Raw genomic sequence first — 22,727 nt, forward strand, 5'->3', positions numbered from 1 at the left:
TCATGGCTAAGGAGAGACCTGGAGAGACCTACTGTAGCGGGAAATACCACAGAGGAGGTTTTGAGTACTTTGCCAGGTGTTTATATTTCTGTCTGTCTGTGGACAGATTTAGTTAACGCCATAGCGTCACAACCGTGCAAGATACAGTCACGAAACTTTACAGGTGTGTAGTTTAAATCAAAATGAAGGCCGAGTTTGAAGATGGGTGTGGTCCGAGCAAGGGCGCTGGAAAGATAGGAAGTCTGGAAGGGGCCATTGCCATTGGCGTTGCAGCTGGTGTGATCCGCAAGATGGTTTCTAGTTTGTGTTAGTCATATATTTGTCTTTCTAGATCATACATCTCAAAATATGTAGGAATGTGTCTACTTGTGTCCAGTTTAGTATATTAGTGCACTTAGATGTAAACAACTCTGCATCTGCATGTGAGTGTGTGTGTGTATGTATACAGCGTATATCATCAGACAGACTCAGACACTTTACGAGCCAATCAAGTTTAATGATTGTGTAGTCTCAACGACGTTTCAACTGTACATGTAAAATCCAAATTACACGAGAATTCAGAGAATGCACGTCTGTCTGGATTCAACCCGCATAACCCCCTTCATTTTTTTCATAACAGCACGCCCCCTCAGTCTTATTTTTGAGTTGAAGTCAGCAGAATGTAAAACGAAAATATTTTCAAGGTATCCACACAAAAAGTGTGTCGACTTTGCGGAGAGAACTTCGATTGGCCTCTCCTGACCTCTGCTTTATCACACAATAACACTTAAATAGGACACTGCTCGGTTCCAGGCAGCACCACCCTGATCCATACTTTTCATATATGTTCATAATGTATCAACCTCATGTTCCTATCCTGATTTTCCATATTGTAATTTGTTATTTTGTCTATCTCTTATCTATCTAAGGATAGATTGCTTTGCACAGTGCAGCAATAGCCATTGGAAATAATGGGTTTCAGAGCGCAGTGGTGCCGTTGCCGCATTCTGTGTTAAAGATCATTTATATAAAATTGGCTTGACGCTAAAAAGAGCGTGATGTCACAGTGGATATTAAGTAAATTTTGAGCAGAGCAATCACAAACTGTAAACAGCCCGTTCGCACGAAAAGGCCATCATATTACGCAAGGCGTTTAGCGTGCAATAAGTATGCCTTTCTTGATTTTCCTGTGTCATTTGTACGCCGTGTATCCTGTACTGGCTGCAATACATAGTACAAAAAGAAAGAAAGTTAAAATAAGTTACTTTTGGTTTCACACGGGACACAAACACTAGTCCTCTGGGTGAAAAACCCATGTTTGACCTATTTATCCATCCCGCAGACTAACACAGACTTTGATTAAACGTATTAAACAAACATAATCTGTGAGAAAACATGTTCCCTTGAAACGTAATTGACAGTTACATTGTATGAACATTTTTAGGAGACCGGGTTGTGCATCAAGCTTTAATTTGGACTTCAATAGAAGTGAACGGGAGACCGAGCTATGTTTAATGTGACCGAATCTTTATCATTTCCGTGAGCACAACTTGACTGAGCTCCTCCAAATATATACGTACATACATGTGCAAAAATGTACAAAATGTTACTCACACACATCAACATAACCCAGACTGCACACACACAAATCCGTCTGTTGTTGCAGACAAATTCTCAATTACCCAGAGAGACCTCAGTCAGATGATTTTCTTCTGTCTGTGAGGAAGCTGAATCACTGTCATACCATGCGCCTCTATATGCTGCTGTTTTTTCCCAGAGCCTGTCACTACATGTCCTTAAATTAACTTCAACACAAGGAGAGAGATGAGTGGAGGAAAGAGGCAAAAAAAAGTACATTCACATGCTTCTGTCTGGGCTGTAAATGTCTGCATGTCTTTATCCATGTATTTGCATTGTGTGTGTGTGTGTGTGTGTGTGTGTGTGTTGCCCCCACACCACCAAAGCACCAACCACAGGAAGAGTGGGAGAGAGCGAGGAGAGGTGGACCACGGAGCGGTTAACCTCATGACATCACAAGTTGCGAGCTGATTGGCTGCTTCCCGAGTCTCGAGGGTTTAAAAGCCAACCAGGAGCCTCGGTTTCAGCAACAGCATCACTTCAGCAGCTCTACAACATCCAGGGGAACCCAGGAGATAAACTAAAGTCTGTTTCTGCTCCACAACCTGAACTCCTGAAGCTTCCTGCAACTGCCAACAAGGTCAGATGAATATACAACATTATATTTACTGTGTACAGTGTTTGGTTTAAAGTTTTTCTGCAGTACTGGTGGTGCGATGAGAGGTGGGATGGCAGGCTAATATTTGTGTAAGCTACTGGAAATTGGCTTTATTTAGCTGAAAGAAAACAATTCAACATTTAGAAACTTGCAGTGTGAAAAGGTCTAAAGTTCTTTCCAAAAGTATGTGGACACCCCTCTCTACATACTTTTGGTCTGGGCCTCATAGTTCCGATGACGGGAAATCTTAATGCTAGATCACACTGTGATATTTTAGACAGTTTGAAGAAGGCCCCTCTACCCGTTGCACAAATCCAGTTCTATAAAGACATCGTTTTCCCAGTTCGGTGTACATTAGAAGAACTTGACTGGCATGCACCATGAGTCCTGACCTCAACCCCATCTAACACCATTGGGATGAACGTTTCTTTATGGATTTCTTCTTCCAACACTGTGAATATAATTAATCTAAAAGGTTATTATACACAACAATACACTGCAGAAATTTAATTTCATAAAAATATTCAGTTTTATTTTATTATTTTCTTCTTAACATTTCCTTAAAAAAACAAAACAAAAACAAAATACTGTGAAAACAACTCAACTCAAATCCAGTACGAATCAATTAGTTTTAAAGGGGACATATCATGCAGCATCATTTTCAGGTTCATACTCCAGCTCCTGCTCTGCTCTAACGAGCTTTGTTTGAGGGCGTGCCAAACTAGCTGTTATGCAAATGTGTGACTTGGTTACATCACCACGTTACGGAAGAAGAAAAGGGGAGACTTCAAGCAAGGCGTTTCAGGCAGATGAGGTGCAGACCTTTTACATGCACAAAAAAATATATATAACACACTAAAGGAAAGGGGAAAGCATAATAGGTCCCCTTTAAATGTTTTTAAAATGTAATTTGTTTTGATCCTAGCACTCTAATCTGCTTCATACTGTGTAGTTTCCAGATACTAACTATTCATACAGTATATCTAAATTAGAAACAGGTTGAAAGCAATGGATCTAATCAGTTTTTGGAAAGAATGAACAATTCAGGACTCAATAATAGCAAGCAATGGCTTAAAGCTACTACAAGGAACTTTCATTTTGTTTTGATTTAAGTGGTCCCTGTGGACAAAAGCGGTAGTGTTTCCGAGCACCAGAGTCCCTTTAGAAAACCTCTAATTTTACTGCAGCAGGGTCTGACACTCTGCCCCATGCAGTCCTGGTTCTGGTTCTGGTTCTCCTGTATCTCCCTTCCCTCCAGTGGGCCCAGCAATACGGCCTGATTTAGCGGAGACTCAGACCCGAATATGGTCACTGATGGTCTCGTTTACTTATGTAGGTCATATAGAGGCATCAGAGACTGTTTCATAACCAGTTAAAAGTTCCTTGTTGCAACTTTAAAGATTGTTTTGCAATCTACTTGGTGTAAAGGGTCACTGCTTTGGAGTCCAACTGCAACTCCGAGAGTTTTCTAACAAACTTCTGCAACTCAATTTTTTTCCAAACACACTTGTACAAAATTAGCAGAATTTAAAGTCAGTGTCGAGCAAACTCACATCGAGCTTAGGGAGCCACAAGAGGGTTTGGTTATCCGCCATAAAAGCTCTGCAGTTTGCAGTTAATTATGAATTCTTTTTTAAGACTTTAACGGCGGTGGAAGTCCGCCTGTGATTGGTCAGAGGAAGCCGGGGGCGGCTGTGTTTGATTGGCTGATTAGTACCACAGCAACACCAAGGCAGGAAGGGGAAGCTGTGGGCAGCGGGGAACTAATTTCTGGATTTTTGTGTAGCATCACCAGGTCCAACCCCGACTAACCACACTGAGTAAACACACTGACAACACACACGTACTGATTAACTACCAGCTTAGTCAACAGTGTTTTTAACTGAAGAGCTGAATAGAGATGTGCATCCTGGTGGTGTTTTAACACTAGGAGCGCCATACCCCACGCCATTTAACGTTGTGGTTCCAAAGTTTTAATTATTCCGTCATTGTGTATAACATGTTTCCCTCCTGCTCTGACTTTTCCTAAATACATATTCTGCACATGCCTGTATTGCCATGATGATGGAATAACATTGAGAAAACCAAATAGATGAGTTTTTGATGTGTTTTCATGACAAAAGCCCCCTCTAGTCACCAGGAGTTACCAAATAGTTCAACACTTCATTCATAATGTTGATATTTGAATTATTGTTAATAATAACTTACAGAAACACCAATCCACCTTCTCACTCTCTCCCTCATAGCTACGCTTCGTCCTCTCTTTGTAATTGTATCAGTCTTCAGTCCAAAAGTCAAAATGTCTTGAAAAAAGATAGATGTAACCATTTCAAAAATTCACAATACATTTTATCTAATGAAATATTCTGCTTCAGTCCATATTTGTTGGCATTTAGCCTTTCAAATCAACCTTTTGATACAGTACTTTTGCTTCGCCATGGAAGTTTTTCTAAAAATAGATATATGAAAATAGCTCATTTTACATTGCTAAGAGTATACCAGTTTTATGTAGGTTCTAGCTGTGTATGGTGTGTGGGGGTCTGCGTATTGACTGATGTCATTACTGCGCTATAAGCTACTCAGTTGTCACAATGCGCTGAAAAGATGGAGACTGATGAGGTGTTAATGGTGTGGGATTTGGAGAAAATAGTACCCCTAAAGAGCCTGGTGCCTCACAGTGATGACAAAACTCCAAGAAGTCAACGCTCCTGTCGTTTTTACACTTTGGTTTTTGTACAGATTTAACAAAAAAGATATGTTAATTGGTTAACTTTGGAGAGTCTGGTTGGCGGATATAGTTACTTTTGGATGGAGCCAGGCTAACCATTTCACCCCTTCTTCCGGTCTTTATGCTAAGCTTACAGATATGAGACTGTTACAGCACACTTCCAAAGATATCAAACTATAACTATTCTACTATACTTACCCTAAATCTAAACCCAATTCTGACCACAACCCCCAAAACCAACACTTAGCCTCCGAACAGCCCTCGGAAGAAGTTGAGGACCAGACGTATTCTTGAGGTCTGAAACTTAAATTGGGCCTCTCGAAGATAGACGTACAGAAATACACACACGCATACAGTCATATGGGCGTCTGTCATGTTTCTGCTGCACTGCGGCTTTCCAGTTATAACCAGGCGAATTACACAGTATAGGAAGAGTCCATCATTAAAGATAGACACAGACACTCTGACTGCTCCTCCCACAGAGCATACTGTACATGAGAAGAAGAGCTTGTTACAGTTAGGGAGGGGAACAAGTTAACAAGGTGATGGATGCATAATACTGACATTTTGCTGATGTCAAAAAATGGATCAAAAATGATTTGTCTCTCACCGTGCAGTGTGTATTATTTCAGGACATCTGTTTGCAGCTCATTTTAATCTAATATAGTAAATGTAAAGTTGAACTTAGAGAGTGCTTTGCAGAGTGATGGATGGAAATGTAGACTCAGACAGTAGTAACTCTAAATGTTACTGGTTTTCTCCCCTTAAATCTTCCAAGCCAAACACCCACATTCATCTCTGTATAAATCATACAGTACCTGTTATTTTCTCACATCTTCTAGACCAGAATCGTCCAGAAACATCCTGTCTCAATAAACCACGCACCGAAACGATGTGATTTTCTCGCTCTGATGACAGAGAAAATGTTTTACTGCGTTGAAACAGAGTTGTCAGGGACACACAACCACTCGTTTCGGTCTGTAATTGAGGACTTAATGACTTCCTGTGAACTACCAAGGCCTCAGGAAGTGCCACTGCTAGTTAATGTGCCCATGCAGCCTCCATTTTTAGGAAGGAATCTGGGCGAGAGGATTTACCGAGGAGACTAGGAGCTCCTTTTCCGTTTGACATGTCATTGTGTTTCCTGTGAAGTTATGGCCCCCGGACGAGTATTTTGGCGTCGTACGAGCTCTGCGCATCATGATTATGTTCTATTGTTTTATTGTGTGACTTCAACCTGCGTGTTTCTGGTTTTCTCCCCATGCAGACACCAAACTGTGAGACAATGAAAGTCGCCGTTGTTTTCGTTCTGCTCTTCGCCACAGTCCTCTGTCGGCCGGTGAGTCATTGTCTCTGTCGAGTCAAAACTTCTGCTGAATCATAATTAAATATTGATATATTTAGCAGTAGTTTCAATCAATTTCGACATTAGTTTTGGTTTATTGACATACACACTTACTATCTATTCAATTTGTTTATGTCTTTGCTTTTCTTTTTAGGCGAAAAAAGTTTCTCTCAGCAGTTCAGAGAGCTCTGAGGAAGTGGTGAGTATCAATTGAGAGAGAGAGAGAGAGAGAGAGAGAGAGAGAGAGAGAGAGAAAGACAGAGAAAGAGAGAGAGAGAGAGACACTTCCTCATTGACTGATGTTGATCTCGTCCACAGGTGAGACGACCAGCAGCTCAACCCCTCAGGAAAAAGGCGGCAGAGGTTCCTCAGTTCCGTGCAGCACCCGTACAGGTAAAATATTATATATCTTTTTTTTCCCAAATATTTTTATTAGGAAACATGTGCACATCAGTAACACAGACTTCTGTAAAGTGGAATCATGCCTCATTTCAAAAGACAAACAATACCAGGAAATAAAGGCAAAAAAGAGACAAGCAAACACACAAAAAACTAAATTGCAAAAAAAATACGTCACCCGAAAGCACACAAATCAGGTAAACATTAAAAAAAAAACACCAACCCCTGAGCGGTGCCACCTCGGGTGATAAAGACTACCATGTGTGCACTGCGTCTTAACTGTCCGTCCCTTCTATAGAGGAGGTCATCGGTCTCCGAATCCTTTCAAATACCTCCAGTCTGTCATTAAGGATATGTCGGATTCTTTCCAGGTGGAGGGTATCAGTCAGTGACCATAGGAAAGGAGATGATGTGCTCTGTAGGTTTTTAGAGCTTTTTTTTGCTCCCAGTATAACCAAAAGTGGATTCTTGATTCATATGAAGTAAATCTGCCTCTGCTTGGTCGCATTTCTCACAAACTGATGACATTTCTGGGAAGATTTTATGTAGCTTTACCGTCGAGTAATGCAACCTGTGTTGAATTTTAAACTGTATGTAACAGATATGAACATACTACTGGACCTTGTCCCAGATACCCTCAGCTATTTCCATCCCTAAGTCTTTATCCTGGTCCTCTTTTATACGGCTCATATCTAATTGTTCATGGTCTTGCATTGTATTGTATATCAATTTAATTGCATGTCTTCACTATACAGTCTCTCAGACACTGGTCCAGCTTGTTCGTCGATCATCACGTTTGATTCAATTTGTTCTCCTCTTATCATGTTTGTTGATGATGCCATTAGGGTGATCTTGGATTGGATGACATTTTTAACAGAAAAGCTCTGTTACGAACTGGAGGTGTGGAGCTCAAATGTTGTCATTTGAGTTGCATTATGGGAAATATAGGATCCAGTGTTTGACCCTTACTTGGGAAGTCACTATATCTCGGCCTCAATTTTGACCATTCCTTTTCCAACCTGCCTCTTGTGAGTCCCCCAACTTTATGGAAGTGCAATACCAAATCACTGGAGTACCCCTTTAAATCTTGCATCAATACCTCATTCTTGAAGCCCCGAGACATGATAAAAAAACACAGTAAAAGGTAAAAAGATGATTAACCAGATTTATTGCGTCTCTCTCGTGTTGCAGAACGTTGTAGCAGCAGCTGCTGCCGAATCCGACGAGAGCGCAGAGAGCTCAGATGAAGATGAGGTGAGAGATAAATCAGTTTTTCAGGACACATCTTGTAAAATAATCAGATTTCTCTTCCTGCCTTTTGTCAGCAGACTACAGTTCTGACTTTGTGTTTGATTGATTTTTGCAGCAGGCGGCAGCATTAGAACTCAACTCTGAGATCACAGACACAACTTCATCCCCAGATACCGCCACTGTCGACAGCCAGGACAGCGAGGACAGTGATGATGATGATGACGACGACGACGACGCAGAGGTGAGTAAAAAACACACCAATAACACATCCAGCTACATATAGAGCGTAGAGGTTTATGTTTCGAGTAACTCATTTTCATAACCATAGATGCTATCAGGCTCGTCGCCAGAAACATATTTGCATGGAAAACCAAAAACAAACCAAAACAAAGCTTCTATTTCTGACTCACCTCCAACCTCTGTGTCTCCAGGAAGCCGAGGAGGATGACACCAGCGAAAGCACAGAGTCAGGCGAGTCCTCCACCCCCGCTCCCGCCACCCTCACCCCTGTCATCGTCACAGAGGAACCCGTGGCTGAAGCCACCGCTGAGCCCATCGAGCCTACCATTGTTACCGACGACGCAGCCCGCGGCGACAGCTTGGGAGGCTACCCCAGCGACTACAAGTCCATCGTCTACGTTGAGGAGAAAACCTACCACAAGATTCCTTCTCCCTACAAGTCCTACGAGTACATGGGCACAGGAAAGAAGATGGCCAACGACATGACAGAGGACAACGAGGTGGACAAGTCAATGAAGGTGTACAAGGTACAGGTTAGTTTTCTTATTTGATAAAATTTAGTTTAGGGCTGTCAATGTTAACGCCTAAAAATGCGATAGATTTGTTTTAACGCCGCTAATTTCTTTAACGCATTAATACAACTTTTTAGGTTGCAGCGGGCTCAGTTTTAAAGCCAGAGTGAATGATATGATATGATATTGGTATCATATGAAACTAGAAGGAATCCATTGGTACCAACTATGTCATACTAGCTTGTCGGGAAGGAGGTTAAATAACGTTCCAAACTTGGGCTAAATTTTGGCGAAGAAAAACTGGCATGGCCATTTTCAAAGGGGTCCCTTGACCTCTGACCTTAAGATATGATATATGTGATACAAATCTCCCTTTAAGGTACATTTTGAACAGACAAAAAATGTGTGATTAATTTCTGATTAATCGCAATTAACTATGGACAATCATGCGATTAATCCCGATTAAATATTTAAATCGATTGACAGCCCTAATTTATTTTTGTAGCTCAGGGCCATGATCACATGATAAGGAGCACAAACAGAACATACAATAATGACAAAACGATGGCACATGGCATGGCTAAAGTACAACAACTCCTAACAGTTATTCCGTCCATACAGTCCAAATAAAATCCAATGTGACATTAAGCTGCTGTAAAATATCCTGCTGCATGCAGTTACCACGGTCAAACTGTCCAGTAATTGAGAAAATGCCATCTTTTACCTCGTTACCCATATGTCCGTGTTTACAATATGCAGAATCAGAGCTGGTGCTTAAAAATGTAGATAAACTCTACAAAACCTTTCCCTCACTTCATTCTACCAAACATCTAAATATACCAAGATGTAACAACAACTGCAGACCACAAATGTCCTCCATTAGTGCAGTTTTATGTACTGTGGACAGACAAATCAAACAAACTCCCATCTGCCTCACCTCCAGGCTCTTCAGGTCCACAACGAAATCGTGGAGGAAGACACCAGCACCCCTGATGTGGAGAGCCAGGGCCTCGACGCCTCCTCCGGCACCGCTCAGGACCAGGACACCCGCCAGGCCGCCCTCCCAGAGGAGGAGGAGAGCGCCAGCGCCAGCGACGCCACCACCAGCGAGAGCTCCAGCGCCCCAGAGGAAGAGGAGGAAGAGGAGAGCGCGAGCAACAGCGCCAGCCAGGAGTCAGAAGACGACGACAGCCAGAGCAGCGAGGAGGCCACGGCCACGCCCGGAGCCGCCGACAGCGATTCAGACGAGAGCGATGAGAGCGATGAGGTGGCGGCACCTGACGCCACCACTGACATGCCAGCGGTCATCACTGCCAAATAAGCTCCGCCCATCCAGGAAAATGGAGTGGTGTCAGATCAAAAAAGCACACGCTGCATCCAGGTGCAAATAGCCCCCTCCAGAGCCACGTTCCACTGTAGGGCCAAACTGGGACAGCCACGACTTCAATATGATTGATTTCAATGTGTTCACACAATATTTCTGTGATTATTTGTGCATCTTTTGGGAAGCAGAAATGCTTTTCCTTCTGGATTGTATTTAAATAAACCAATAACTCCTGCATCCTGTGGTCTGGTTGCCGTGGTAAATCCCATGTTTGATCCCGCAGCGGAAAAGTGGCAGGATGTTGAAAACTGACGACTGCAACAGGAGGTTGACTGACCTCATGACCTTTGCCCCCACACCTCTCCACTCTGTTACTGCAGGGTCAAAGGTCACAACAGCAAGTTGAGTCCTGATATCTACACTAGCACAACACTGCATTTAACCATTACTTAATAACTGCAATATGCAAACCTACATTTTGTCTGTGCTTATACAGTTTATTTAAATACCTGTAATCATTTCAAGCATAATCATAACTTGACATTTAGCCATGCATTTTCTGCCTGTGTGGCTTAGCTTTGTTGCTCGCTAGTATCAAATCTGCTGGTGTAGATAGAAGGATGTAAACAGAGAGAAACTCCCCATCTATTACCGGTTCAGTCGGGCATAGATGCAGTACACACACATGCAGTACACACACACACACACACACGCACACACACACACACACACACACACACACACACACACACACACACACACACACACAACACAGTCCTGATCATTTGCACAGTTACCTACCTACACTACATGTTGTTTGTCCCATGTTGTTTACTGTAATGTATCATATTGTACCATTTCTAAAATATTAATAAAGTTCTTTTTCATAAAAAGAGATGCTGGTTGTTTACATTTGTTTTAGATTTAAAGACGGGAAGGGTGGCTGAGAAGATAGATATAGAATAAACAATAATGCACAGAACTGTTCAAAAATAATAAAAGTGGACTACAGTAGAGACTGCATGTGACGGAAATTTGTTCTAGGACCTGACCCAGCCTTTATTTTGAAGGAACAGTTTGAAATTTTGATTTGAGATAAGGAGATGAATACCACCACTGAGCCAGGAGGCACTTAGCTTAGCATAAGCATAACATAGTTCATAATTCATATAAATAAAACAAACACTATCGTTACCTGACTGGCCGTCACCAATGAAGGCAGGTCGGGGAGAAGTGGATGCTGCTCCGCAGTGCGCTCGGTTTGTGTACGTTAACTGTGGTAGCTGTGACCATCACTCACATTTGACATTACACAACAGGCTTTTAATTGAGAATGTTTTTGAATTGAAAACCTAAAATATAAAATTAGCAAAAAAAACAGTGAAACGTTATTGAAAAAAAGGCACTTATAGTCAGAGTGCGAAAGGGCAGGTGCTTGAGCACCACCTGGGGTCTATCTGTGCACGTACCTGGCAATATGAGAGTGATTTCTACAGAAATGTCACATTGAAACACCTATTTTTTGTCTAGACTTCATCTTCTCGTCTGTTAATGTCCTCCCTGCTGTCAAACATATTTATAGACACATAAACACAGAGAGAGTTCTGACTCTGATTACAGGCTTCATAACGTCTGAGCTCCTAAACTACAGCAGTGAAGCCCCTCAGGGGGAAAGACGAGACAGGTAAAAATGTGTTAAGATTGATGTTCCAGTCACAACTCTGAACCGCTAATCTAAGGATCCAGTAGGCCTATACAGTACATTAATAAACTGACAGGGATGTCTATGCACAGGTACAACTATCTACAGTTTAAGTACGATGCAAGAAACATATTTTTCGATTTATAATATATCTTTTTCTACTCTGCTTTACTTGAATTACTGTTTAATATATGTGTATGCACCGTTAGGATTGCTATTTTATTTCGTTGTACTGTGCAATGACAATCACGGAATTCTCTTCTATAATCATGAATATATGGTTAGCAAAAGCATTTCTTCTGTGTGTGTTTTTATCACAGGAACTAATGTAAACCAGGACTCCCTGAAATTAGAAATTGTTGTTTGCATTAAATTGATTAAAATTTGAGTCTTTGTCAAATATAACATACATTTTTTGTGTTTTTTTGTGGCCTTCTCTTCCACGGTTTTCATTAAGTGTCTTCAAATGAGGGAAACAGCGACCCCTGGGTTGTAATAACGTAACTGTCAGTCAGTGTGTGTGGTGAAAGAGGATAATTGTAACTTAATGAAGTGTCTTTCAAGATATTACATAGAATTTACCTGGTAAAATTTGTGTTAAGCGGGATATTAATTACAAATGTGATTTCTGTATAAGAGAGTATTTCCCATCTATTCTTTCACACTATACATACAAGAATGTTCTGGATGGATGTAGCCAACTTTCTAGAAAAGAAACATAAGATGAATGTTGAAATAAATATGTTTGATGTAATGTTATATTTTAATCAAGATAAAATTGAAAATATTATGCTGAATATAATACAATTATTCATTATTTCATGTTCACAAGACAAAATGGTCAAGCCAACTTTCCTGCACTTTATAAATGAATTCAAACAGTATAGCACCATCATAGCAAATATTAAAAACAAAAAGGCCATTAAGACTTTTAAATTATTATAATATTATGTTTATAACATAAACACAAACCCCTGGCATTATGAAATGTATATGTAATTGTTTTATTTGTCTTCTTTTTGTTCAACTGTTTGTATCTGTACCTCTGTTAATGAGTTCAATAAAGAAAGCTAAAAAAGAGGATTATTGAGCTGGACCAGCAGGCTATCACGTTGTGTCCTGTCTACCGAAGAGAACCCACATGAAGTTGACATTGACTACAATAGTAGTATCAAACAGTCAGGTACAGTCAATATAGTGTTAAACTGTAACAGTTTATTTGCAAGACAGAATGTGAAGTGAAGTATTTGTATCGTTAAATGTCTCTGGCCTCACAATAAACACATTCTAGAACGTATTCTAGAACGTTAGCAACACTATGTAGCTACATTAGCAGGCAGAGGTAGCTATGGCTTGTTTACTAGTGTAGCTAATGATAGCAGCTAGCTGTTAGCCAACCGGTTAGCTAGCAGTGATGGAGTTCTGACCATTGACTGAGACAACATGAATATTAACCACTTCATCTCAATGAAGGAAAGAAAATGGGCTTCAGTATCAAATAACGTGAGTCAGATACACTCCTTCTGTCTGTCTGTTTATTTATTTAACTTTGTTATGGAGGTTATATTGTTGAAAAGTGGGCCTACTTAAATGTGTGTTTTTGTCTGTCTGGTAACTGAAGCTGTTGTGTTAAAGGTCCCATATTATAAAAACAGTCTTTTTTATGATAAAACAGGCTTAAAGGGACTGTTTGTAACTTTTTAGGCGTATAAATGTACCGGGTCGGGATATGTGCGCTCGCGTGTGGCTACCCTGTTCAGACTGCTCCTCTGCCTGCATGCACTCACACAACGCGCGCGTTCTCGCTCCACCTCACGTTCATGCGCGCTCACTACATACTGCAGAGACCTTCGTCTAGTCAGCTAACATTACAGCCAAGCAGGTGAAATATAGAGTGATATTGTGGTTTTAGCTGACGTGTGTCGCCTCACTGTTTTGAGCGATGCTCGTTCATGTCTATTTAGAGCGAGCAAAGCGCGAGCCCGACCCTGACTTTCATTGACTTAACAGCCCCAGGTGTCGCTGTTAACAAGCATTTCTGAAAGTTACAAATAGTCCCTTTATGTCCTATATAAATACTATGAAAGTATCGAAACACTCAATCCACAGGGAAATACACACAGCCCGTATTCAGAAATTCTGCATCTGAAACAAGCTGTCAGGATTTCTGTCCATTCGTGATGTCACGAATATACAATATTTAGACCCTTGACACAATTTTAAATGTGAACATTCTAAATGTGTCCCAGTTTATTTCCTGGTTGCAGTGTAATGTGAATGTCATCAGCTGACAGGAAGTACACATGGACCCAAGCTGTTGCCTAGCAACACAATTCTGTCAAATTGCGCTAAAACAGAGCGTTTCAGACAGAGGGTAAATACAGGCATATTCAGGCTGACAGTATGAGGAAAATGAAGTTTTTTTTTAACATTAAAGCATGTAAACATGTTCTAGTAGAAACACAAAATACAAGTATGAACCTGAAAATGAGCACAATATGGGACCTTTAATGCTGCTGTCCCCTAATATGTATTTCTTGTTTATTCAGTCACCCGTTAACTGCATGTGATTTATTTATTTTTTTGTGTGATATGATACTGTAGGCCAGTGGTTCTCAACCAGGTGTCCGGGGAACCCCAGGGGTCCTTGAGGGAGTTCAGGGGTTCCCCAGAAAAATGGGAAATAGTTTATTTTCACTATTTAATTCACTGTAGAAGGGAGCCCACTGGGAGTAAGAGTCATTAGAGTGACTAATCTGATCATAGGTTTCACTTCCTCCACAGTTATCTCCTCAACTGTAGTTGACAACTATTGAATTGTGGTCTTAATCACATCTAACAACCAAAGTCTTGTCAGATGCTCCCTGAAGCGAAATCTTATCAAATGGGGGTTCATGACCTATTGTGCATCTATTTAGGGGTCTTTGACATGAAAAAGGTTGCGAACCACGGATGTAGGACTTCAAGGCTGTTTTAATACATGCATTGATACTTATTCTTTATGTCTTATTTGTCACTTGGATTTCCCAAAATGTTTCTGAATGAACTGGGTGATGTTGTTTCTGTGTGGTAGGATTCAATGGATTATTTGTCACATCACACAAACAATATGCTCCTATGGCTGTGCTAAAAGACTAGTGTGGAAAAATAAGAATTAGAAAATAGATAGATATGTGCAAGTATATCAGAATTTTAAGGATTTAAAAATTAGGATTTTAATGACTTTTCTCTTTCATTCTTTGGCCGTTTCAAAGTGTCTACAGTCTCTTGGTGGAATAGAAAGAAGATAGGTGGTTTGGTCTGACCTTCTCTTGTTGGTTCAAGACTTGAACAGCTTTGTAAACCCTCTCAGACTTTTAAAACCAGTGTTTTTCGAACAGGTTTTTGGTTGTTGAATGATGTCCTAATCCTGCAGAGGTTAGCGTTGAACCCTCCTGCCCTCTCCTTCACCTCGGCATCATGCCACTCCTTCAGGGAGGGCCGCTGACAGCTCATCCAGCATTGGAAATATGCCTGAGCTTATAGCTTTTATGTAGAAAATAATAATAACAGGATAATAGGCTAATTGTGATTACTACATTTATCCATGAGTCATAGTGAGAGCTGTGTAATTCTGCAGTGGGATTTGAGACGTGAAGAACCGATCTACAAATCAAGTCTTTGGAACTTTTTTTGAGCAGAGCTGTGTGTTCAGAGTCCCAGCCGTCAAGAAAAAGAAAAGAAAAACAATTTTAATGGACCTACCGCAGCTTCTCACTGCCCTCAGGGGTACAACGTCTGTAATTTAAAGTACTATAGTTAATGAAACTGAGCTGTTGCCACTGACTGAACAAACCCTGATCCCATTGGCAGGGCGCCTTAATATTACTTGAGGCCCTGGGGTTACGGACATTTTGCCAAGGCAACTTCAATTCAGCAGAATATGAAAGTCATCAAAATGAGACAATACATCAACACAAACCTAGGTTATTGAGCCAAGTAGGCCTGTGTTCACAGCAGCAACACAAGAAGATCAGTCTTTTCAATTAAAAACCCACAACCCTTTACAGGCAGAGAACCAGTATAAATCTGGGGTGGGTGTTTGGAAGTTCTCCCCCCAGAAAATCTGAAGGTTTTTGACCTAAAACTATGCAATTTTACATCATTTTGGTCCATTATTATTACTATAGTTAACGCCCAAAAAGCTTGAAAACAAAACTTGCTATAATAATTATTGTATTATTTACAGCCTTCATCTGAATATTTAATTATTCTGGCAACGTTTGCCCTGTAAAATCATAATCTCTAAATCAATAGAGCAGATTCAGAAAACTTTTAAATACCTGTGAAATCCCCAAGGTCAACATAGACTGTAATAAAGGACTTTCCCCACTAGATGGGGCTGATTCATTGACATGCCATTTGCAAGTTCTTCTGGTCCTCCCTGCTTGCTTTGAATACATCAACATATAATGGGATGAAGAGGATGTTATGCAGTGATCTAAGCTTGCTTTAGTATTTTGAGCAATTATAAATAACTTTTGGGACTGAAAGGTCAATATTACTTGCAAATACAGCATGTGACCAGCATGTGTTAAGGACGTACTGTATATGAGTTGGAGTGGTGACATTTATAGTGTAGGCCAATCTGTCTCACATGATTTTCCCCGCTCACGACTATGACGTAGGAGAAGAAGTTCTGCTGTGACCTTTAAGGTTCAGGTCACCCGAATGTTATTAACACATTTTCTCACTCACTGTGGCAGAAAGTTTTGTTGTATGTGCCCAGGCTTTGAGATATTTGTCTCACCAGCTGTTTGTCTTTGGTAGTATGTAGGTCTGATAAAAACAATGAGGCCTTTATAGATTATCCATAGTAATGGGGGCATTGTTTCTGGAGGATATTTTGCCGTTGAACCATTCAAATGTAATTTTTCAATGCTGTGAACACCGCAAGTTAAATTCCGTTCACCCTAACTGTATTTGAGTAGCAGCAGTACCTGGACACATAATACCAAAATTGTGCATGCATGGCTAGATATCACTAGAGGACGGCAAAAATGACCGTATGAATGTTTAAATCTTAAATATACATATGTGTAAAATGCACAAAAATTAGCTAAACTTTATGTAAACTGAACCCCCACTTTATTCCTCATATTTATACTTAATGGGAGATTTCTCAGATATACCGGTATATTTATTTAATATTTGTTTTTAAAAATAAGTGTAGAATATATGATTGTCTCCAGCTCACTCCCTGCTCTTAAAATAGACTACAAAACTATGTTACATTAATTTCACATTACTCAAACTAGGGGTCAAACTCAATCTACTCTAAGGTAAATGATTTTACAAAATATGACAATTTCATCGTAATTTAGATTTCTTTATTTTCCTTTTGAAGAAAAAAAGTCATTACTGTTATATACAACACACACAATCATACACATTAGATCCAATTCAACAAAATGAAGTACAGCACATGTTAAAACAAAAAAAACAACATTAAGGTATTGTCTTCAGGCCCCCAGCTATATTTAATTTGGGAAAATATGAATTCACAACCCATAATTAAACCAACCCACTGCGGCAATAACTCGTCTTGTCTTGTTAGCTCTTGTCTGCTGACTGTACATGCCGAATAACACAAACCAGACACACCCTCCGCAGTCTATAAACACACTGCTGTGGGATACATACTCCGGATGCTTCATGCAGAAGGATGACTTTTTTTTGTATAATTCCAGTGCAGTAAATCGAAATATGTACTTGTACTGTACATTACTGTGTAACACGCTTGAGCCGCACACTAAAAAAAATCCACTAATGTATCCTGCCTGTAATTTCCTGATCAGTTAATACTTAATAAGGTAAACATGACTGAGCCAAAGATTTGTTTATGTAATTTTACCATGTATGAAAATATATGTATATGTGGTCTGGTCTCTAGAGAGTTGCTCTGTAGCTTCACAAACGATGGCTAAAACACTGTAGGACAACATAAAAAGCAATCAATGAAATCTCAATAATACATCTAAATGTAGACCCACATTTAAAACAAAATAATGCATACATAACACTTTATAATAACCATAATATATGAATGGTAAATTGATAGTCAATTAAACTTGAGTTTGTAGTTATTTTACTGTTAACCAATGAAATGATAATAATAATGTTTGTGTAATATGAAATAATTCGTTTTTAAATTATATATTGTATCAAAGCTGATAAGAGACGATAACAATTACATTCTGATAACATTAGTAACTTATTTATTAACACTTTATTGTTGCACACATAACATTTTATATACTATATTAAGTATTTGTTAATGATTACCGATGAAACCTTTAAGAAATCGTTTGTAAAACATCTATAAACATTACATAGATAGATGTACCAGAAACTAATTATTAACCATTAACAAAGTAACAAACGAATTATTAACCATTATGTTACAAATATCTGTTCCATCTATCTATATATAATATTTATAGGTGTTTTGCAAGCAATTTCTTAAAGGGTTACAACTCATTCGGTAATCATTAACAAATACTTAACATAGCATATAATAGTTTATAATGTATGCAACGATAATGTTAAAATAACATAAATTATAGCATTATTAATAATTAGTAAACATTATTAATTATAATTTCATTGTTTGTTAACAGTAACTATTAACTAAAATGTAATTAACTATCAATTTACCATTTATTAATGATGGTTATTACAAAGTGTTACCAAACTGTTTTTAAAAATATATGCTTTTGTACAAAAATGGACTATTTTTGGATCAAGCAACTAGTGGTCATTGAAGGACACGCGTCTTAAGGCAGTTAGTGATACTGTGATACCTTCTAATTTCAAATTGGCCTCACTGAGTATCTGTACTTATGTGTTGACCTCTTTGCTTCTTGCATTGATGAAGCCCACCGGGGTTGTTTAAAGTTACAATCTCGAAAATCTCTTTTTTATTCTCTTTGGCGACACCTATGGCGATGATTGGTAATTGCAGGTGTGTTTTTGGATCTCACTTCCCAGAGAGCGCCGCTTGTGATTTTTCCCGGGAATGTCCCCACAGACACCTAGTTTGTAATGCTGCAAATGCAAGGGCCTTTATCAGAGGGCCTTATGGCAATCACAATTTTTCTTACCTCATTCGGTGATAGATAAAGACTTAACAGACATTTATTTACATGTAAATGAAAATTCTTATACTTTAACTCTCGCAAATAGACTAAAAAATTTCCTGAAAATTACACATTTTTAATAGGAATGTGGTTAGTTGTCTCCTCTGCTTTCTGTGATGGGAGCCGCCGTTAGAATGTCCTCGATAAAACAACCAGTCACACATCCAGTTGACGTGGAAATGACAGGTGTGGCCGATGACGCTGGCGGAGGCGTCGTCTCTGTCACTGCTGGCTCGTCTGTGCTCATTGTGTCTGGGTCAAGGGTGGACGTACTCCCGTCTTCCGTAGCGATACTTGTCATGGCATTGGTGGCCGCGACCGGTGTGGTCTGATCCGTGGTCTGATCCGAGGTGGTCTGATCCGTGGTGGTCTGATCCGTGGTGGTCTGATCCGTGGTGGTCTGATCTGTGGTTAAAACTTCCTCAGAGGACTCGGAGGACTCGGAGGACTCGGAGGACTCGGAGGACTCGGAGGACTCGGAGGACGATTGACTTTCTGAAGATTCACTAGATTCTGACGACTCCAACGACTGACTTGACTCTGAAGACGAGTCTTCCTGGCTAGAAGATTCAGAAGACCGCGGAGACAACCTGATATTCCCTTCCAGCCGTCCCTGTTGCAAGTCATTGTCAGCGATGTCAGCATCGTGATGCCGAGGCCAACCAACCTGTGGAGGGAATATCAAATGAAACTCTCAGATACTGTCAAATAGAGCCCACAATTTCCTGTCTGATTTCCCGGCCCAGTATCTCTCTATCACCTCTATATTGGATGATTCGGCAGCACATGATTTATGTTCATTGCTGATGCAGGAGGTAGTGTGTCCTGGGTCGAAGTAAATAATGTTAGCTTAAAAACTGTAATCACGATCTTTTCCACACCTTAACCATACCTGAAACCATACTGTAGGTAGGCTACAATGTGCAGGCATTGTAGAAATATATAATTTGAACAATGGTGTCATTGAAAGTTTAACAACGTCATTGAAAGAAATTACAGTGTAACGGTAAGCCAGCATTCACAATACCTGCGCAATACCGAGTCATGGAGTAACATACTGCAGGGAGGAACTTTCACAACGGCTTACACCATTGGCCCTTCACTTTGTTAACTTCCTGTTTGGCTGTTGGAATTGACGTGATATACAGGAATAAACTGTTTTTAGTGTCCACCCCTACAGATATTGCACCAATCAAACATCATCAGTTGGAACCATGGCAGAAAAAGAAATTAATAGGGCTGTCAATTGATTAAAATATTTAATCGCGATTAATCGCATGATTGTCCATAGTTAACTGCGATTAATCGCAAATTGATCGCACATTTTAATTTTCTCTTATCAACACAGGAGTGGGAAAATATGCTGGCTTTATGCAAATGTGTGTATATATTTATTATTGGAAATCAATCAACAACACAAAACAATGACAAATATTGTCCAGACACCATCTAAGCTCGCTACAACCTAAAAATTGCAAGTTGCATTAGAGAAATTAGTGGTGTGAAAACGAATTTGCGTTAACGTGTTATTATCGTGTTAACTTTGACAGCCCTAGAAATTAAACTTAAATTTCTTGTTTTGGGCAATGACGCACTGATGCTTATTTTAACCAAATACGTACACAAGTCAAAACAAACACTAAGGAGGATTTATGTGCTGCTAATTTAGCAAAAAATATATTCTAATTTCAGTTGGATTTCGAAAGTTGCAAAATGGATGAGCTCAATCAGTTTATCTCTGTTATTTCTAAATGAATGGGGATAAATAACCTGAGAGGTTTTTACCATGTGTACGAGCAAATATAAACAGTCATAATAAACATAATGCAATGAACAAAACCAAAAGTCTCAAGCATATTGTGCCCTCCTAGGGGGTTACCACCCGATTCAACTGTTATCAGGCCACTAGGCGTTATCGGTCGCTATAAGCACCAAAGATGTGGGTCAGTAGGGGCCTACTATGCCTACTACATTGTGAAAGTGAAACCTAAAAGCAACTCGTTCTAACATGTTATGAAACTGAATGAAATGTTACGTTTTGAACACAAACACTAAACTTCTTTAGGTTTAGCCAACAAAACTACAACTTCTTTAGGTGTAGGCAACAAAACCACTTAGTTAAGTTTAGGGAAATACATTATATGTTTTCACTTAAAATAACTACGTTTCTAAAGTGAAACATAAAGCAGGTATGTAATCAACATTAACAGGGAGTTGTCTCAGTATGTACACTACCATACAATAAATATAGAGGATTCAAATCAATGTATATCTCAAATAGAATCTGTAAATATTCATACAAAAAAAATACTGCAGTCTGACTTTAGCACAGGGTGAACTGCAACAAAACACAACAGCAGGAAAACTGAGGCACATCAGTCAGTGAGAGAGAAAGAGCAGCGAGGGAGGAGGATGAGGGAAGATTTGTGGTTAACTTACCGGCTTAGCGGAGGCTGTTATAGACAGAAGAACTATGACGAGGGCGGTTGTCAGATGCTCCATTTCTGATTGGTTCTTATCTGCGAAGGAGGGAAGCCACAAACAAAAACACATTCACTTACACATAACCAGAAACAAGGCGCTATCAGAGGCTGGGAATAATAATCAGATTTACACTGGAAAATTACAGTAATCTATCTAAACATGTTTTCTAAAGAGATACATATTCACATATTCTGTGAGAAGTTGCTAATAAATCCATAAAACATCACAAGATATGAATTAAAACAAACTTCAAAATTAAATAAAATAAAAAAAAGTAAAAACATACCAGTTTTCTGTAGCACCAGATCTGTTCTCTAGTTCCTTCTTACTTCTCTTAAATCTTGAATAAAATCGGATTTTGTGTAGCTGTGATCACTCTGCTTCAGTACAGAAAGATGTCTGATCTCCATGCAAGACTGGCTGCTGCTCATATATGCTGCCTGGACAGAGAGGCTGGGCTGGGCAGGGCAGGGCTGTGACGGACAGGAGACCTGGGGGGTAGGATTGGGCAAGCATGGGTTTGCCAGGAGCTGGAACAGAGGGGAGGGGCAGGAGAGGAAGTTTACCACACACACAGATCACCTAAATGCGTGCATGAGTCAGTGGAAAAGTGGTTTATTTTGTTTCATGACATATGCATTTTAGGGTATTTCTTTTGACTCTCCCAAATTAAAAAGAAATCAACCTCTATGAATTTAAATTTTAACCATCAGAGTATGCAATACATATAAACAGGTACACAAAATTACATATAGTCATTAAGGTTTTAATCTGTAACATGCTTATTTTTATGGTTTTCATCACTAGTTCTTAATGTCCTTACTGCTACATTACAATAACGTTCATTTTATACATTTTCCTTTTTTAAATTCTATAGTATTTTTAAGACATTTAAATTATTTTCCATCAAGCTTTGTGCATCATTGTAAATATTGATTTAAAAACATTTTCAAAAAATAAGAGATGTCATGATTTTCTCTACAACATTAAAAGATTTAGACAGTAGCCATAGATGCCAGTCTTCATACACAAAAAATATTAAAAAAAAATTATGACAGATATTGCAATTCTAATGTCTAAAGTCCTTACTGTAAGGACATGTTGCGGATAAATGGCAGCTAGCAAGGTCTGCTACGTTAGCTGTGACTCTTTGCATCTAATACACATGAATTCAACAGTAATATTAAGTTATTTTTTTAAATGTGGTTCAAGATACACTGAGCTGTATGGTAAGGACACACAATAATACTTCAGAAAAAACGGTGATCTTGAGGGTCACCTATGTGGGTGGCCCAACCTGTCACCCATGTGCTCACTTGCAGAAAGTAAGGCTGTTGAAGTGCAGATGG

General features: G+C 39.5%; 3 protein-coding genes across 8 annotated transcripts in view; 2 read left to right on the plus strand and 1 right to left on the minus strand.

The window, feature by feature from the left end:
- The first annotated feature begins 2,067 nt into the window (after positions 1–2,067).
- spp1 (secreted phosphoprotein 1) lies at positions 2,068–10,909 on the plus strand. Of its 2 annotated transcripts, none has more exons than XM_074617909.1 (8): positions 2,068–2,197; positions 6,211–6,282; positions 6,443–6,487; positions 6,607–6,681; positions 7,879–7,941; positions 8,054–8,179; positions 8,370–8,711; positions 9,634–10,909. In XM_074617909.1, exons 2-8 carry the CDS (start codon positions 6,229–6,231, stop codon positions 10,009–10,011), a joined length of 1,083 nt encoding a protein of 360 aa, XP_074474010.1. In that variant the 5' UTR covers positions 2,068–2,197; positions 6,211–6,228; the 3' UTR covers positions 10,012–10,909. The 2 variants fall into 2 exon arrangements, with proteins under 2 accessions (XP_074474010.1, XP_074474012.1); XM_074617911.1 differs by having other exon boundaries at positions 8,370–8,705.
- A 2,237-nt stretch (positions 10,910–13,146) lies between these two features.
- LOC141756980 (uncharacterized) overlaps positions 13,147–22,727 on the plus strand; it is a 75,434-nt gene continuing 65,853 nt past the window's right edge. For both annotated transcript variants that reach the window (XM_074617107.1, XM_074617108.1), the window contains exon 1: positions 13,147–13,219. The gene's annotated coding sequence lies outside the window, so the exon portion shown is untranslated. The remainder of the gene's footprint in view (positions 13,220–22,727) is intronic.
- On the minus strand, positions 17,064–21,825 carry LOC141757215 (uncharacterized). 4 transcript variants are annotated; one of them, XM_074617554.1, is made up of 4 exons: positions 21,665–21,825; positions 21,334–21,413; positions 19,422–19,561; positions 17,064–19,385 (listed from the first exon to the last, which is right to left on the minus strand). In XM_074617554.1, the coding sequence occupies exons 2-4, from the start codon at positions 21,394–21,396 to the stop codon at positions 18,986–18,988; spliced, it is 603 nt and encodes a 200-aa protein (XP_074473655.1). In that variant the 5' UTR covers positions 21,397–21,413; positions 21,665–21,825; the 3' UTR covers positions 17,064–18,985. The 4 variants fall into 4 exon arrangements, with proteins under 4 accessions (XP_074473655.1, XP_074473656.1, XP_074473657.1 ...); XM_074617555.1 differs by having other exon boundaries at positions 17,064–19,319; positions 19,356–19,561; XM_074617556.1 differs by having other exon boundaries at positions 17,064–19,289; positions 19,341–19,561.

This window comes from Sebastes fasciatus, chromosome 19 (assembly GCF_043250625.1).
Source record: "Sebastes fasciatus isolate fSebFas1 chromosome 19, fSebFas1.pri, whole genome shotgun sequence".
Taxonomy (NCBI): domain Eukaryota; kingdom Metazoa; phylum Chordata; class Actinopteri; order Perciformes; family Sebastidae; genus Sebastes; species Sebastes fasciatus.